We start from the raw sequence: 15442 nt of genomic DNA on the forward strand, positions 1-15442 counted from the left end.
GATTGGATACACAAGGAATTTGTCTTGGTGCATATGCTCTCAGTGTACATAAAAGAATACATGTACAGTGTACATAAAAGAAAAAGATACCTTCATCGAGGTACAATATTCACAACACAAATGATAGTCAATATATCAATATAAATCATAAGGATTGCCAGCAACAAAGTTACAGTCATACAGTCATAAGTGGAAAGAGATTGGTGATGGGAATGATGAGAAGATTAATAGTAGTGCAGATTTAGTAAATAGTTTGACAGTGTTGAGGGAATTATTTGTTTAGCAGAGTGATGGCCTTTGGGAAAAAAACTGTTCTTGTGTCTAGTTCTTCTGGTGTGCAGTGCTCTATAGTGTCGTTTTGAGGATAGGAGTTGAAACAGTTTATGTCCAGGATGTAAGGGATCTGTAAATATTTTCACGGCCCTCTTCTTGATTCGTGCAGTATACAGGTCCTCAGTGGAAGGCAGGTTGGTAGCAATTATTTTTTCTGCAGTTCTAATTATCCCCTAAAGTCTGTGTCTTTCTTGTTGGGTTACAGAACTAAACCAGACAGTTAAAGAGGTGCAAATGACAGACTCAATAATTCCTCTGTAGAACTGAACAGCAGCTCCTTGGGCAGTTTGAGCTTACTGAGTTGGTGCAGAAAGAACATTCTTCCTTCCTAGAAATTCTATAGAATAGAATAGAATAGAATAGAATAGCATTTTTTATTGGCCAAGTGTGATTGGACACACAAGAAATTTGTCTTTGGTACATATGCTCTCTGTGTTCATAAACTTATAAGATACATTTGTGAAGAATCATAAGGTACAACACTTAAAGATAGTCATAGGGTACAAAAAAGCAATCAAATCATACTAGGAAACAAACAATATCAATATAAATCATAAGGATACCAGCAACGAAGTTGTTAGTTTCTTGTCTTTTTAATATATAAAAAAAATCCAAAACGTTTTCTTTCTTTTTTTTTTTAAATCCCACTTGGAAAAGACCAACGCCAAAGCACCTCAGATCCTTCTCCTGAGATTTTTCTCAGGCACCGCCAGAGGGCAGCCGCGGGCCTTCGCCAGCTTTCACAGCCGCCGTTCTCTGTGGTTCGCGGAAGGGCCCGCGGCGGCCAGAGGCAGGCCTGTTCCCGAGCGGCGGCCTGGCAACATGTGGAGCCGGGGGAGAGCCTGCGTCTTCTCCGCGGGACTGTTGCTCGGGGTCCGCCGTCTAAGCAACGGCGCGGGCCGGAGGAAAGAGGCCCCGGCGGCCGCCGCTTCTTCCTTCTTTCTCAGCCAGCCGGTGAGCGTGCTTGGCTTGCGAGGGCGGAAGGGAGGGAGGGAGGCCACCAGGACTTGCCTTTTTGGGGGGCGGGTGGGGGGCAAGGAGGGAGCAGATCTTGGCCGAGGATTTGAACTTTATTTCCCGCCATTTCGGCGAGGTGGGCGTCGCCCTGCTCTGATCCGCCCAAGGTCTCGGAAGGGCAGCCGCAGAGCCTTGTCCTCCCTTCCTTCGAGCAGCCCGCTGTATTTCTTAGCCAGGGCTGCCCAATCTCGGCTACTTTTAAGGCTTGTGGACTTCAACTCCTGGCTTGGCTGCGGTGGGGAATTCTGGGAGTTGAAGTCCACAGTTGTTAATGTTGCCAAGGATCGACTGCCCTGATTTTAGAATAGAATAGGAATTAGAATTAGAATTAGTATATAATGGATAGGATAGGATAGTACAGGATAGTACAGGTACAGGTACAGGTACAGGTATGGTATAGTTATAGGTATGATATAGTATAGTATAGTTATAGTATTAGTATAGTATAGTGCAGTGGTAGTCAACCTGGTTCCTACTGCCCACTAGTGGACGTTCCAGCTTTCATGGTGGGCGGTAGGGGTTTTGTCTGATACTAAAGCACTTTCCTTTTTTTTAATTTAACTGACTTTTTAAAAAATGTTCATAGCATTATTTAAAAATATTTCCATTAGGTTTTCATAAAATTCCCCATGACAATTTAAATTTCTGAAAATATACTATTTGTATCGCCTGCGCATAAGTTTAGTTTGTGTTACGTAAGTGAAACTAAATGGCGCTATAGTGCGACCACACAAAAAAGAGCCTCGTCCCAGAATAGCTCGCGCATCTCCCCCCACACCACCCAGCAGTAACAGACAAGCAGAGCTGGTAACTGGCGCCCCCCACCAAACCCAATCCACAATGTGCAAGTGGCAGGCGCAGACGACGATACATGGTGCATTTCTGTGGAACTGGTGGGTGGTTAGAAAATTTTACTACTAACAGAGATACTAACAGAGATACAAAAGTGGGCGGTAGGTATAAAAAGGTTGACTACCCCTGGTATAGTGTATAGTATAGAGTATAGTATAGTATGTTATAGGTATGGTATGGTATAGTTATATGTATGGTATAGTAGTTATAGTATTAGTATAATATAGTGCAGGGGTCTCCAACCTTGGCAACTTTAAGCATGGTGGACTTCAACTCCCAGAATCCCCCAGCCAGCAAAGCTGGCTAGGGAATTCTGGGAGTTGAAGCCCTCCAGGCTTAAAGTTACCAAGGTTGGAGACCCTTGGTATAGTGTATAGTTTAGTTTAGTTTAGTTTAGTTTAGTTTAGTTTAGTTTAGTTTAGTTTAGTTTAGTTTAGTTTAGTTTAGTTGGAAGGGCTCTTGGAGGTCTTATAGTCCAACCCCTTGCTTAGGCAGGAAACCCTACACCACTTCAGACAAATGGTTATCCAACATCTTCTTAAAAACTTCCAGTGTTGGAACTCGTTCTCCGTAAATTGGTATGGAGGCCACGGATAGTCTGACATAATAAAAAGGCTGTATAATTGTTCACCACCTTCATCCAGGCAATGCATAGATTGGGGGTGGGAGGGGGTGAAGGGGTGTTAAAGCTCTTGGAGGCCAGATTTGATGCCTTTCTAAAGGCTGTTGAATTCTCCCCAGCTGGAAAGTTGAAACAGGTAAGGGATGGTGTGGCTACCTGAGAAACTAGAGATGTACCTCTGTAGTAATATATTGCCAATCCAGAGGGAGGTTTTGAATGATGTGTGAACGCAACAGACTCTACAGATTTCAAGAAATGCTTTTGTATTCTCTGCAACCTATGCATTTTTATTCCTTGCACTTAATCATAGTTTGCACTAGGAAAAAAAATAGTCTATTGAGTCCTCTAACTTGTGCTTAAAACCCAAATGGCATTGCATAGAATGATACTTACTACTGAATATATATCCGTATGATTAGTTTGCTTTTATATTGTCTGAGAGGTTGTACCTTTATTTTTTCATTCTTAGGAATTTATATCAGTTTCCCAGCTTGTATTTCAATCTTAACATATTTAGAGTTATATAAAAGAAACAATAGTTCAATGAATGTCCTCCTATGAGTGGAGCATTTCAATAATACTAATGTTTTAGTTGGTGGACAAAGCAAAGTGATCTTCCTGCCCTTCTCCAAGTCACATTCATTCCCAGGAGTAAAGGCTGCAATCCCTTTAATATATAATAACCCATTTATAGGTCACTATTTTGGCAAAAGCTTGTTTAAGTTGAAACTTTTTTTTACAGGATGTTCATGTGCACTTTCTAGACCATGTTCTGACAAACAGAATCAAGAGTATTCAACTTATATTTGAAAGAAGAACAGGAACTCTCATAGACAAAAGGTATGTCCTATGCACAATTAATAATGTGTTGTGTTATGTTTTTTCCCCAAAGGCTAAATTAGTGAGCAAGACAGAACTTGATATCTGGCACTCAGAGCTAGCATTAACCAAAGCTAGTGCCCATTGTGATTAAGTTTCATCAAGCAGGTCTTAGCAACCACATAGACAAACTTTGTCAAAAATTGTCTGTTGTCTATCCGGCCTTTTAAGTTTGTCAGTAGTGAATTAGTGACTGTTGTAATTCAGTTCCGCCAACTTGCTACTGATAGTCCACCCTTCTTTTTTTCAGCATTATGAACTTCTCAAGAGAGCTGGATCTTCATGTAATTTGTCTAAAATATGATAGTTGAGCCTGGTCACATGTACCTCAAGTGAGAACTCTGGATTGATTGGTTCTGTGGTCTACTGTTCATTTTTCTGACTATTCATAGTATTTGCAAGAATCTTCTTCACCAGAGTGTCAATGCGCTTCCTAATTTGCTGCTTCAAAATGCAATTTTCACATTCATAGAATGTCAGAGGGAAGACTACTCTCTTCATCATTCTAATGCTTGTAGATATGGACATATTTTAGCATCCAAATATATTTTTCAACATATTGTTGCTACCCTACCAAATGATATGGCATCTTTGTTGACTGCTGCTTGTTCACTGTTGATAGTCAGTCCTAAAAACAGAATCCACCAGCACTTCAGTGTCTTTATTATCATTTCAAAGGCTTTTTACTGTACCAATTATGGTTTGATCATTATATTTACTCTTAATTCCATTTTCCTGCTTTTTTACTATAATTACTACAGCTTTCAAATCATTTATATCTTTCAAAATAAATCATCAGTATATCAGAAGTTATTAATATTTTGTCCAGTTTTATGGACAAATATGGACGTTCCCTGGCTTGACATGATCAGCATAATTCAAGGCATTTCTATAGCCAATAAAGTGCAAATTGACCTTTTTTTTTGGCATTCTTTGACTTTTTCAATTATCCAGCATACAGATGCAATAATGTCACTTATTCCTTGGCCTTTTTTAAAACCAATTTGAACTTGTGGTATTTTCCCTTTGCGCCTATGGCTCTAATCTGTTTTGGATGACCCTAAGCATTATTTTACTAAGATGTGAAATTAAAGGATGTTGTGTAATAGTTTGCATAATCTGTGAAATCTCTATTCTTTGATATTGATAAGTAAATTCAATTCTTTCAGATTATTGACAACTGTGTTGTTCCAGATTTGCTTGCAAAATTTGGTTAGAACCTCTCTTGATTCTTTTATTCTGTCTTGGTTATGACTGGAATGCTGATTTAACTTCCAGTACTAGCAGTTCTTACAAACATGAGTACATATCTTCTAAGGTATCTTGGATATTGATATACTTACTATGCAGTATTTTAGTATACTCTCGTCTTTGTTTAATCTGCTTTGAATAAGTTGCTGTTTCTTGACATCCTTTAGCATACTAGGTTTGAGGTTGGAATATCCTTTTGAGTTTGGAAATTTTTTGGAAAAATTTTCTGTGTCTGTTTCCATTTTAGTGTCTTTATAATGGTAATGCTATGGTAATGCTTCTCCTTGTCTCTTCTAAGAGCTCTGTGAAATTCTTTGCCCAGTTCCTTTACCTTTCTTAGCTTCAGCTTATCTTATAGGCAATTTTTACCATCTCTCTTCTCATCCAGTTGGTTTCTTCTGTTTCTTGGTCTTGGGCAATATATTTTCACATTCATCCTAAACAGTTTCTTTGATTTAATTCCACTGCCCCTTTGGCTCCTTGTAAATGAGGCTCAGGATTTTGTAGTTTTCCTTTAGTATATTGTCAAGATTATATAGTGGAAACTGGTTTTGTTTTTCCACTTTAACCTAACTTGGAGGTTGCACACTAGCAGTTTGTGATCCGTTCCACAATCAGCCCCTCACCATGTCTTTGCTGTTTTAAGTGAACTCTTCCATTTCCTTACATCAATAATACGGTCAGTTTGGTTTCTCTGTCGCTCCACCTGGTGATAAGGATAGTGTTAGCAATGAAGAAATTGGATTGGCAGAAACTGACCATTCATTCTCCTGTCTCATTTTTGTTTCCTACTTCTGTAGTTCAATTACGTTTTCCTCCTTAATATTTGTAACATTATCTTTCCAGTTCCCAATCAAAAACAGCACATCTTGCTTGCCTCTTCTATTGATTTCTGATCAAACTTGACCATAAAATTCATTTCTCTTTTTCCTCAAGACCAGGATCACAGATCTGGATAAGTATCATAGCTCATTAAAGGGTTATCTGCAAAATCTAACTTATGTTATTTGATCATTACCTGCATTGTACCAAAATACTGTCTTTGCTATAACCTTCCTGAAAACAACAGAGTTCTTTTGATTTTTCATGTTTTGAGAAGTAAACAGTATGATTTTCTGACTGGAAATGACCAATTTCACTCTGTTTCAGTTCATCGATACCCAAGATGTCAGTTTGTAGAGAGTTCATTTCATTTTTCATTGTGTTGAGCTTTTCCATATTAGTACTTCTTACAACGCTTTGTGTTCCACTGCATTTCTGCCATTATAGTTTTGGATTTTCTTTTCTCTGCATGAAAACATCAGTCAATAGACATTCCATAGGATTTAATCAGCGTATGTCATAAATACTCTTTCTACTCTGGAAGACCCATAGCATGTCTAGCGCCATCTGACCTAATGGGGCTATCATCCAGCATTCACTTCATCTGCTCTGTAAGATAAAGCACTGATATTACCTTGTTTGGGTAATGAAACTTCTGCAAGAAAACAACCAAGCTAAGAGAGCATCAAGGACCCCTCATATTTTCTCTGCCCTTGTGGTTTATTTGATTAAATACAGGAGTAATATGATGTCCTTCACAGCTTGGGTGACCCTCCTGGAAGAATACACTGTTGGTGTAACTGCCTGACAACCTTCCTCATCTATCCCCCCCAAAATATAGAATAGAATAGAATAGAATAGAATAGAATAGAATTCTTTATTGGCCAATTGTGATTGGCCACACAAGGTATTTGTCTTTGGTGTATATGCTCTCAGTGTACATAAGGAGAATAAAATACATTCATCAAGAATAAAAAGATGCAACACTTAGTGATAGTCAAGGTTACTAATAGCTATCAAATTGTACTAGGAAACAAATAAAAACAATATAAATTGAAAGATACAAGCAACATGGTTATAGTAATAAGTGGAAAGAGATAGATAAGGAAGAGAAGAATAATGGTAATACAGTCTTAGTAAATTATTTGACAGTGTTGTGGGAATTAGTCGTTAAACAGAGTGATGGCATTCGGGGAAAAAACCTGCCATATTGAGGGACCATAAGCTGGGGAATGTTGGAGTTAAGGAATCCTTAATTGAAAGCACGTCCTCATTAATTTAGTGTAGTAAACCACACGTTCTCATGGCATTGATATTTTTAGCTGAGCTGCATCTAACATTTATCTCACAGGCAGGACCAAATAACTTTTTTGTAACCTCTAGATGGCAGAAGAGAGCATCTTCCTAGATTTTTTTTTTTAGTCCTGTACTCTGGTCTATAGGAGTTCCTTGCTAAATGTTACCCTTTCTTTTCTCTCTTCTGCTTCAAGTTAAGTCAGTTATTGTTTATTTACAGTTTACCTGCTGGAGATATCCTTAACTGTTGCCTTAATTGTTGCATATAATGTTGCATTGAAACATTAGGAATATCACTAATTTAGCAGCATTTCTGATCCATTGAGCCAGTTAGGTCTAGTAGTTAAAGCACTAGGCTCCCAACCAGGAGATTATGAATTCGAGTCCCACTTTAGGCATGAAAGCCAATTGGGTCACTTTGGGCCGGTCACTCTCTCTTAGCCCAATCCACCTCACAGGGTTGTTGTTGTGGAGGAAATAGGAGGAGGAGCTAATATGTTTGTCTCTTTGAGTTATTTGTAAAAATAATAAAGGCGGGATACAAATTAATATTAAGCAACTTGTTCTTATTTTATTCTTACATGAGACAATGCAGGCTTAATTTACAAGTCTCATCCAGAACATTTTTGACAGATGTCCTTCCAAATGGTTATTCTGTTTCAGTAGTACTGAAGATACTCGCTTAACTAGCTAGGACAGGGGTCTTCAACCTTGGCATCTTTAAGCCTGGAAGACTTCAACTCCCAGAATTCCAAGCTGGCTGGGGAATTCCGGGAATTGAAGTCCTCCAGGCTTAAAGTTACCAAGGTTGGAGACCCCTGAGCTAGGACACAGTTCTTTATTGAAATTATTTATTTCCTTATCAGCTAGGAAAGAAAATTAATAGTTTCTCCTGCAGGGATAGTGAAAGAACAACCAGGCTAAGGATACTTTCCATTCCTGATAGAAAAGGAATTTGGCAATATATCCAAAGTTCCATTTGTTGTTTCTAGAAGTTCTGAAATATATTTAGTGGTTTATCTCATAGAGGAGTAATTGCTACTATCTGATATACTATATTTGTATCATATCCAAATGTTGAGAAGTAATAGGCTAAGAATTCTTATATCAGATGGTTGCTTAAATTAAATGAATAGAAATGACTTAATGACCTGTCTAGAATTAAATCTCAGCTGATTTCTCTCTTCATGGTCTATAATAAACTTTCCCCCATTCTTTATTAATAAAATCTATTAAATGCTTCCAGCACAAATATCTTCAAGTAGTCTGATTTTTTTTCCTCTGAATGTTTATAATCTCTCCCTCTTGTTTTCAGTAAGTAAATTTGAGCAACTCTTTATTCACATGACTTTTACAGCTCGTTAGATGAAACCAAGTATGAAAAACTTGCTGAAGAAACACTGGAATCGTTAACAGATTTCTTTGAGGATTTGGCAGACAAGCCATTTACTTCTAAAGATTACGATGTCTCCTTTGGGGTATAATGCTATTGTTTTTTTATTATTATTATTATTTTGTAAATTTTAACTTTTTTGTAGATAGAACATTTAAAAACCCTTTATATGTTATTAATTAATTCTGAAGTTATTATCAGAGGCACTGTTCCTCAAGGGCAGTAAAATCACTGCTCAGCCTTCTTCATGGAGCCCTCAGGTATATCATAGACGAGCGTATTTCTAAAAGCCATGCTTACTTGGAATCAAGCAAGTTGAAGCCCAATGCCTGAGTTGAATTGAAAAGGCCTACATAAGTGAACAAATGCACATTCTTCAAATTTGTTGCATCATTTGGAAACTTGGTACAATGCTATGTAGGCAGACTGTGTCATTCCTTAACGTTGTTTCCTTAAGATGCCTTTAGTGTTAAAGTTGAATTTAAACCGTAGCTTCATATAGTTCCTCCTACATGATCTTCATGATTCTATATATCAAAGAATTTGCCAGTGAAAATATTTGCCCTTGTCACAGTTCAGAATTTGCATTTTTTTCCAGTTCAGCTATGGTTCTGGATTAACATTTTTGGGGAAAGTGTGACTAATAAGAGTGTGTACCTGGGTATGTGCACATTTCTTCTCTCTTTCCCCGTCATATTGCCTAGGTATTACCAGTTTAATTCTCAAACACATTATTGGGGGTAGGGAGGCAGGGTCCAGACAATATTGTTTTCCTTCTGCAACAGTTGCATATTTCCCCCCATTTTCTAACTGCAGAAAAACCTGTTAAGCAGTGAAAAGAAAAAAATAATAATTGCACGGTGGACATTAAAAATAGGAGGCTGTCATCTGGAGGCACTTATTTTTCTCTTGTAGTCTGATCATGATTTTTACTGAATGGACTGTGTTTTGTTGTGAAACCAGAAGGTGGCATAGATGGAGAAAAAATGTAACAAGTGAGATGCCATTTTATGGTTTGCTATTGGGCAGATGTGAGTGCATTTACAGTATGTGTGACTTAGAACCAGTGTTTATTTTTCTAAAATTCCTGGAAGTTAATTGATAGAGAACAGGGTAACAAAAGCAAAGAGAGAATTAAATGAAGCAAATAGTTTAATTTGGTTGAAATGTACTCATTTAACAGCAACATGAGTGATTCTTTTAACTGTAGTAAAAGTAGCCTCTACTTAATTTTTGAAAAATCTCTTGCACAATAATGTTAATTCAAAGGTCTTTTTTTTTCCTTTTTATTCTAAAGAATGGAGTACTAACAGTGAAACTCGGTGGAAACATGGGAACTTACGTAATCAATAAACAGACACCAAATAAACAGATATGGCTCTCTTCTCCAATCAGGTGAGTTTAATTTATAGGTTATAATGATTTGAAAATTTATAGTTGAACTAAAACACCATAATGCACAATTCATTTATTAGATATTATTCTGAAATTTCTAAATCAATAGTATGGCATTTCCAAGATTGTCCAGATTCTAGACTTTGATGCCATCTAACAAAATTTCCGTTTTAGAAATTTAGACAACACCTAGAATTGTCTGGCTGCCAATCACCTATAAACTAACTTGAGACTTCAAAGCTCCCAAGCCCAGATGAAGTCAGCTACTACTATCTACGAATGCTTTTGTCTTAGTTGAAAGACTATTAATTGGATATTGTTTGATTGTGGAAGAAGTACATAAACCATCCTTTGAGTCTATAAAATCTATTAATAAATAAAATACTGAAGGTACCTGAATGCATTATTTCTTTTGTAAGCACACAACATCCAAATAATAAGAGAGTGTCAGAAACGGTCAATTACTGTTCTCTAGATAGAAGAATGCCTTAGTTACATTCTTTTTCATAAGGATGTCCTACTGGACTTAACAGTGTATGTTTATGTATCAATTGTGCATAAAAGAGAGCATTTGTATGTATGTAAAACTTGCTGATGATTATTTTTACAAGTAGTTACCAGTTAAGTACATGTAAAAGTAACCCAGCAAGTGGATTCAAGCTATCCATACATTAGATTACATACTAATTTTTGATAAAAGGTAACTAAAAGAAATACGTCTGTAGCTTAAAAAACATTAAGCACCTTAGAAAAATTGGGGAGAGATAAACACAAGTCTTTACCTAACTTTTAAAGTTCTTATTACAAAATGAGTGAAAAAACTAAAATTTCTGCAGAGGTCTTGTTAACCAGATATTCAAACTTGAGTATTGCTGCAGGTCTTATTCAAACTGTCAATTGCCAGTTTGGACTAAGTAGTAAATTTTAATTTGATTATGCTAGAGAGAGATACACCAGTTGTAAAGCAAGGAAGGATGAGATGTGTGCCATGAGTATAATAAATGGTGAAATTCATATATTTCCAAAGGAATATGATGAATTTGAACTGTATAATTAAGAATTTTTCAGGTTTCCTTTCTTTTAGTTTCTCCTATTCAAATAATACAGCAATAGCATTTTGACTTATATGCTGCTTCACAGTGCTTTACAGCCCTCTCTAAGCGGTTTACAGAGTCAGCATATTGCCCCCAACAATCTGGGTCCTCATTTTACCCACCTCGGAAGGATGGAAGGCTGAGTCAGCCTTGAGCCTGGTCAGATTTGAACTGCCAAATTGCAGGCAGCCAGTGATCAGCAAATAGCCTGCAATACTGTACTTTAACCACTGCGTCACCACGGCTATAGAATATTCTCCCATTTTAAGCAAGGTTATGTATGAGTTTTATGAATTAGTGTGAACCAATGCTTTTATTTATGCATGCTCCATTATATTTTGTAAATGTTTACATTTTGTCTCTCTCACGTCTTAATTTTTCACAGTGGACCAAAGCGTTATGACTGGACTGGGAAAAATTGGATTTATTCTCATGATGGCATTTCTCTTCATGATCTATTGTCAAGGGAACTTTCACTTGCATTAGCAATTGAACTGAATTTATCAACTTTAACACACGCTGGTGGAGAGCCTAATTCTTGATATCTGTCTATAAGAATCCAAAGACTTTGGACTTTGACCCAGTTCTTTCTTCCTCATGGTATACTAGTTTTAATATGATTGTTCAAATTTAAATTCTCAAAATATTGTTCAAATCTGTTTTATTAAGCACTAATGGAATATATATATATATACACACACACACTACATGTTTTTCTTCTTTTTCTTGTGTTGCAAGCATGAGGGTGAAATATTTCTGCAAGATTGTATCCAATTGTAGAAGTGCGATATTTGCATAAGAGTTGCCAGCCAAAGTGGATACTTTTGCTATATATGTACTCCACTATCAATAACTTTTATAATAATGGCAATATTCAGGGGAATTGCCATAATCAAGTGGCATGTCCAATATAACATACTATGTCCCACCATAGAATGCGACTGTATACAATAATTTCTAAGTAGCCTTTGTGTGAAGTACTCCAATAATTCCTATAAAAGTGAATCTAATTAGTGGGATTTTTAAAAAAATCAGAAATAGACTAATTGAAATACTAAGCCTACCTATTTCATGTATATAATTAGAAAACCTGAATTTATGTTTAACTTTGAAATAAGGAGTGGAAATTATTAAACTAATAAGTGAACTGCATAGAAAAAGTGGGATTAAGTGCAACATTCTCCTTAATTAAATGTAACATTAGATTTTGAGATGGGTGAAGAAACTAGGTCTACGCAAAGCAGTTGAAAAATTGTTTTTTAAGCATATTTTGGAAGACTGTCATGGCTACTTCAAAAGCTATTCTCAATCCATTGTCCTAAATTACAGATTTAGAGAATCTGTAACTCTGTGAGATCTTATTCTCTAGCTCAGATATAGGGAACTTCAGTCCCAACCTTGGATTGACCTCTAATAATTTTCTGAGGACCAAATAACACCAAAAGTCAGGGACTAGGTTTCCTGAAACCTTATTTATATGTTCCTCTCACAGAGACACATTGTTAACACGTGGCCTTCCCTACTGGTGTAAACAAAGGAGGCCCAAGGTGTTCTTGGTTTGGGAAGCCTCCACTTCCCACTAAAGCAGCGGTCACCAACTGGTGGTCCATGAGAAAATGTTGGTGGTCCCCAGAAAAATTATTTGCATTTTTTATATTGCACTAAATCAGGGGTCCTCAAACTATTGCCCCTGGACTGAATACATGCAATGAACGGTTCTGTTGCTGCAGAGAGTCTTCCCATTCAGGGTCTTTTTGTGTGGGTTGGGGTCTGCTTCAGCCTCCTGATGTGGGGCTTTGGATGAAGGTTGGAGGGAAGTGCTGGTGGTGGTGAAGAGCCGAAGAGCCTTGTTCTAGTGGGACTGCATCATGGCCTGGAACTGGCTGACCATCTCAGCCCGCTGAGCCTCCAGGCACCGGTACCTGGCCTTGCACTCCTGCAGGTTTTCCCTCTGCTTGGAAAGCCTATGCTCCTAGTCCTCAGTGAGGTGCTTCTGCTGAGCCTCCTTCTCGGTCGGATCCAATTTGAACTGAGCCAACTGTTTTGCTAACTCTTTCTCATGGTGGCTGCGTACCTCCAACAACTGCTTCCTGTTGGGCCCCTAAGGAGCCCGGCCAGGCAGGGGAGGAGTGGGTAGGAGGGGAGGGGTGAGTAGAGGCTGGTGAGGTGCCCTTCGACGTGAGTGACATCAAGTTGGTCATGGCCATCCAGTCACATGACTACCTAGCCACACCCACCCAGCTGGTCATTAAGCATATTAGTGGTCCACGGGGATTTAAAATTATGAATTTAGTGGTCCCTGAGGTCCGAAAGGTTGGGGACCCCTGCACTAAAGTATTCTTACTTAGGTGCTGACAAGACTGAATTCCACAATATCTGGTGTTTATTCATCTATTAGCCTTGATTTGTTTTCTGTCTCATGAGAATTGCTTCCAAGCTTTGGATGTAGCAAAGAAGATTCATGTATTGTGGATTTTTTTCTCTTAACTGGGACTTAGTTTCTGTAGCTCAAGTGCCCTCAAATCACAATGTCCTCCAACAATGAGCTAAAAGTGGTAGTAAACTATATAAAAAGTCATTTTTCCATTAGTAGCAGCATTTGAATGGCTTTCCATGTTAATACAAGTTTTGTGTTGTGGAGAAAAGAGAAGCCAAGAGAAATTTGGGTCATTCCCCCCTCCTTAGAATTTAATTATTTTAATAAAAGTAAATACTTCAAAACTATTTCAATAAGATGCCTTTTTTAAACCAATTTTGTAACCCCTGAGTTTAGTTCTTCAACACATTTCTTCTTAAATTTACCTTTTAAAAATATTTGCTTAGATTTGATTCATGTTCGTGCTTGCCTTATAAGATTTACCATACTCTGAACAAGGCAGAGTTCAACAGTAAAAGGTAAGTTCCTCCTCCTGCCGCCATTCGTTGTAAAGAATACATCGTTGAACAATACGATAGGATCTCTTATTTACTTGTGACAAACGTGCTACAATGCATCTAACCTCTGGAATTCTGCATTTTTTCAAATGTTAGACATGTTAAATATCCTTTCTGACATTGAGCACTTATACGTTTTAGATCTGAACATGGGTAACATGAGGGAAGCTGCTGGGAATTGAAAGGAGCCTCAAGATTTGCAGAAAATAAAATGGATGGGGAAAAACTCAAAAGGCCTCATTAAGGGTGTCATCATTCTCAGGGGCCATGAATGCTGACCAACTGTTAAAAAAATCTATAGTTCTGTACCTCCGACTGGGATGAAGGTTTGGTCCATAATGTTCTATCTTCTTGACAATATAAAGGAGATTTTCACAATTGTTCTTGATTCCAGGTAACAAAAAACCCCATTTTTTGCCTCACAAATGAGTCATTCAAATAAAAATGAAATTGCTATTAAAAAGAATATAAATGGGTTTCGATCATTGGTATTTGACATCAATAATCTTTTTGATCTGTAATTTCAAAAAATTGTGGTATTCTCAGATCAAATTAATGGTGATGGTGAATATTTCTGTATAGATACCCCTTAGTACAGCTTCTTGTATCAAAATGGGAGCATTGAGCTAGCACAATGACAGGAAGTCTATCCCAAGGAAATTAACTTAAAAGGAAAAAGGAAACAAAATCTTAATTGATTCTGATTGATATAACTGATGTTATAATTGCAGTGTTCTTTTGTTCTCCAATGTATCCAGATATTCTAGGTGAGCACATGAAAGAACGTTTTCATAAAACCCATAAAGAAAAGCAAACACAAAGTTTTTTATTTGTGACCTTTGTGGACCTGGTTCATCTAAGATCTCTCAGATGTTTAGAATCACTCACAGTATTAATGGAACTGGGGAACATTCAAAAATGAGGGATGGAGGTCTGAACATTATTGTAGTTCTACAAAGCAATTAGAAATCCTGACTAAACAGGTTGAATCCTAAGAAATATAGGTGATCCCAATATTGCACAACTGTATGATTGCTTAGGCAGGCTCATTATTAGCTGCTTGCCTTTTGACAGATTTAAGAGAGGGAAGCTGTAAGGAATACTACTGTATCTTGTATCGCCTAAACACATCAAATTCAGACCCCATTAGGGGTCACAACTGAATTTTCATGTATGTGACTGCATCAAGTAGATCAAAGTTAAATGGCATGAAATGGATTGAACTGCACCTTGCTCTCAAAACATTTGCTTTGCTGATAATTTTGTGAGGAATAATTGGGGACTAATAAAAGTCAATACAATCTTTGGAAGATTTGGGTGTGATTAGATACATCAAGAGTACACAGTGATGGGGTTCATACTATGTACTTATACTGGACATTTTCCATAGTGTATTATGTAAACTCATTTGAATTATATGTAGTCCACAAGTGGAACTGGAAATGGTTGTAAGCTACTGTAGTCTTAAATTGAGGCACCAACACGACAGGACCTCTTTTGTCTTTTTTTGTGACCATCATTAAGCAAATCACAAGTAAACCCATTCTTCTGAAT

The 15442-nt window shown here is 37.4% G+C and overlaps 1 protein-coding gene across 2 annotated transcripts; it reads left to right on the top strand.

Moving 5' to 3' along the window:
* The first annotated feature begins 1074 nt into the window (after positions 1–1074).
* Positions 1075–14383, top strand: FXN (frataxin). 2 transcript variants are annotated; one of them, XR_009153765.1, is made up of 6 exons: positions 1075–1287; positions 3567–3664; positions 8430–8550; positions 9763–9860; positions 11340–11554; positions 14030–14383. XR_009153765.1 is itself a non-coding variant. In XM_058171954.1 (5 exons), the coding sequence occupies exons 1-5, from the start codon at positions 1156–1158 to the stop codon at positions 11494–11496; spliced, it is 606 nt and encodes a 201-aa protein (XP_058027937.1). In that variant the 5' UTR covers positions 1075–1155; the 3' UTR covers positions 11497–11654. The 2 variants fall into 2 exon arrangements, 1 of the variants encoding a protein (XP_058027937.1); XM_058171954.1 differs by lacking the exon at positions 14030–14383 and having other exon boundaries at positions 11340–11654.
* The last annotated feature ends 1059 nt before the right edge of the window (positions 14384–15442 follow it).

Source organism: Ahaetulla prasina, chromosome 2 (genome assembly GCF_028640845.1).
Source record: "Ahaetulla prasina isolate Xishuangbanna chromosome 2, ASM2864084v1, whole genome shotgun sequence".
NCBI lineage: Eukaryota > Metazoa > Chordata > Lepidosauria > Squamata > Colubridae > Ahaetulla > Ahaetulla prasina.

Excerpts from the sequence above, each read along its gene's own strand:
- FXN (XM_058171954.1), top strand. The coding sequence starts at position 1,156 with ATGTGGAGCCGGGGGAGAGCCTGCGTCTTCTCCGCGGGACTGTTGCTC. Across the intron at positions 8,551-9,762 it reads ATTACGATGTCTCCTTTGGG|AATGGAGTACTAACAGTGAA; the intron begins GTATAATGCTAT and ends TTTATTCTAAAG. Across the intron at positions 9,861-11,339 it reads TGGCTCTCTTCTCCAATCAG|TGGACCAAAGCGTTATGACT; the intron begins GTGAGTTTAATT and ends AATTTTTCACAG.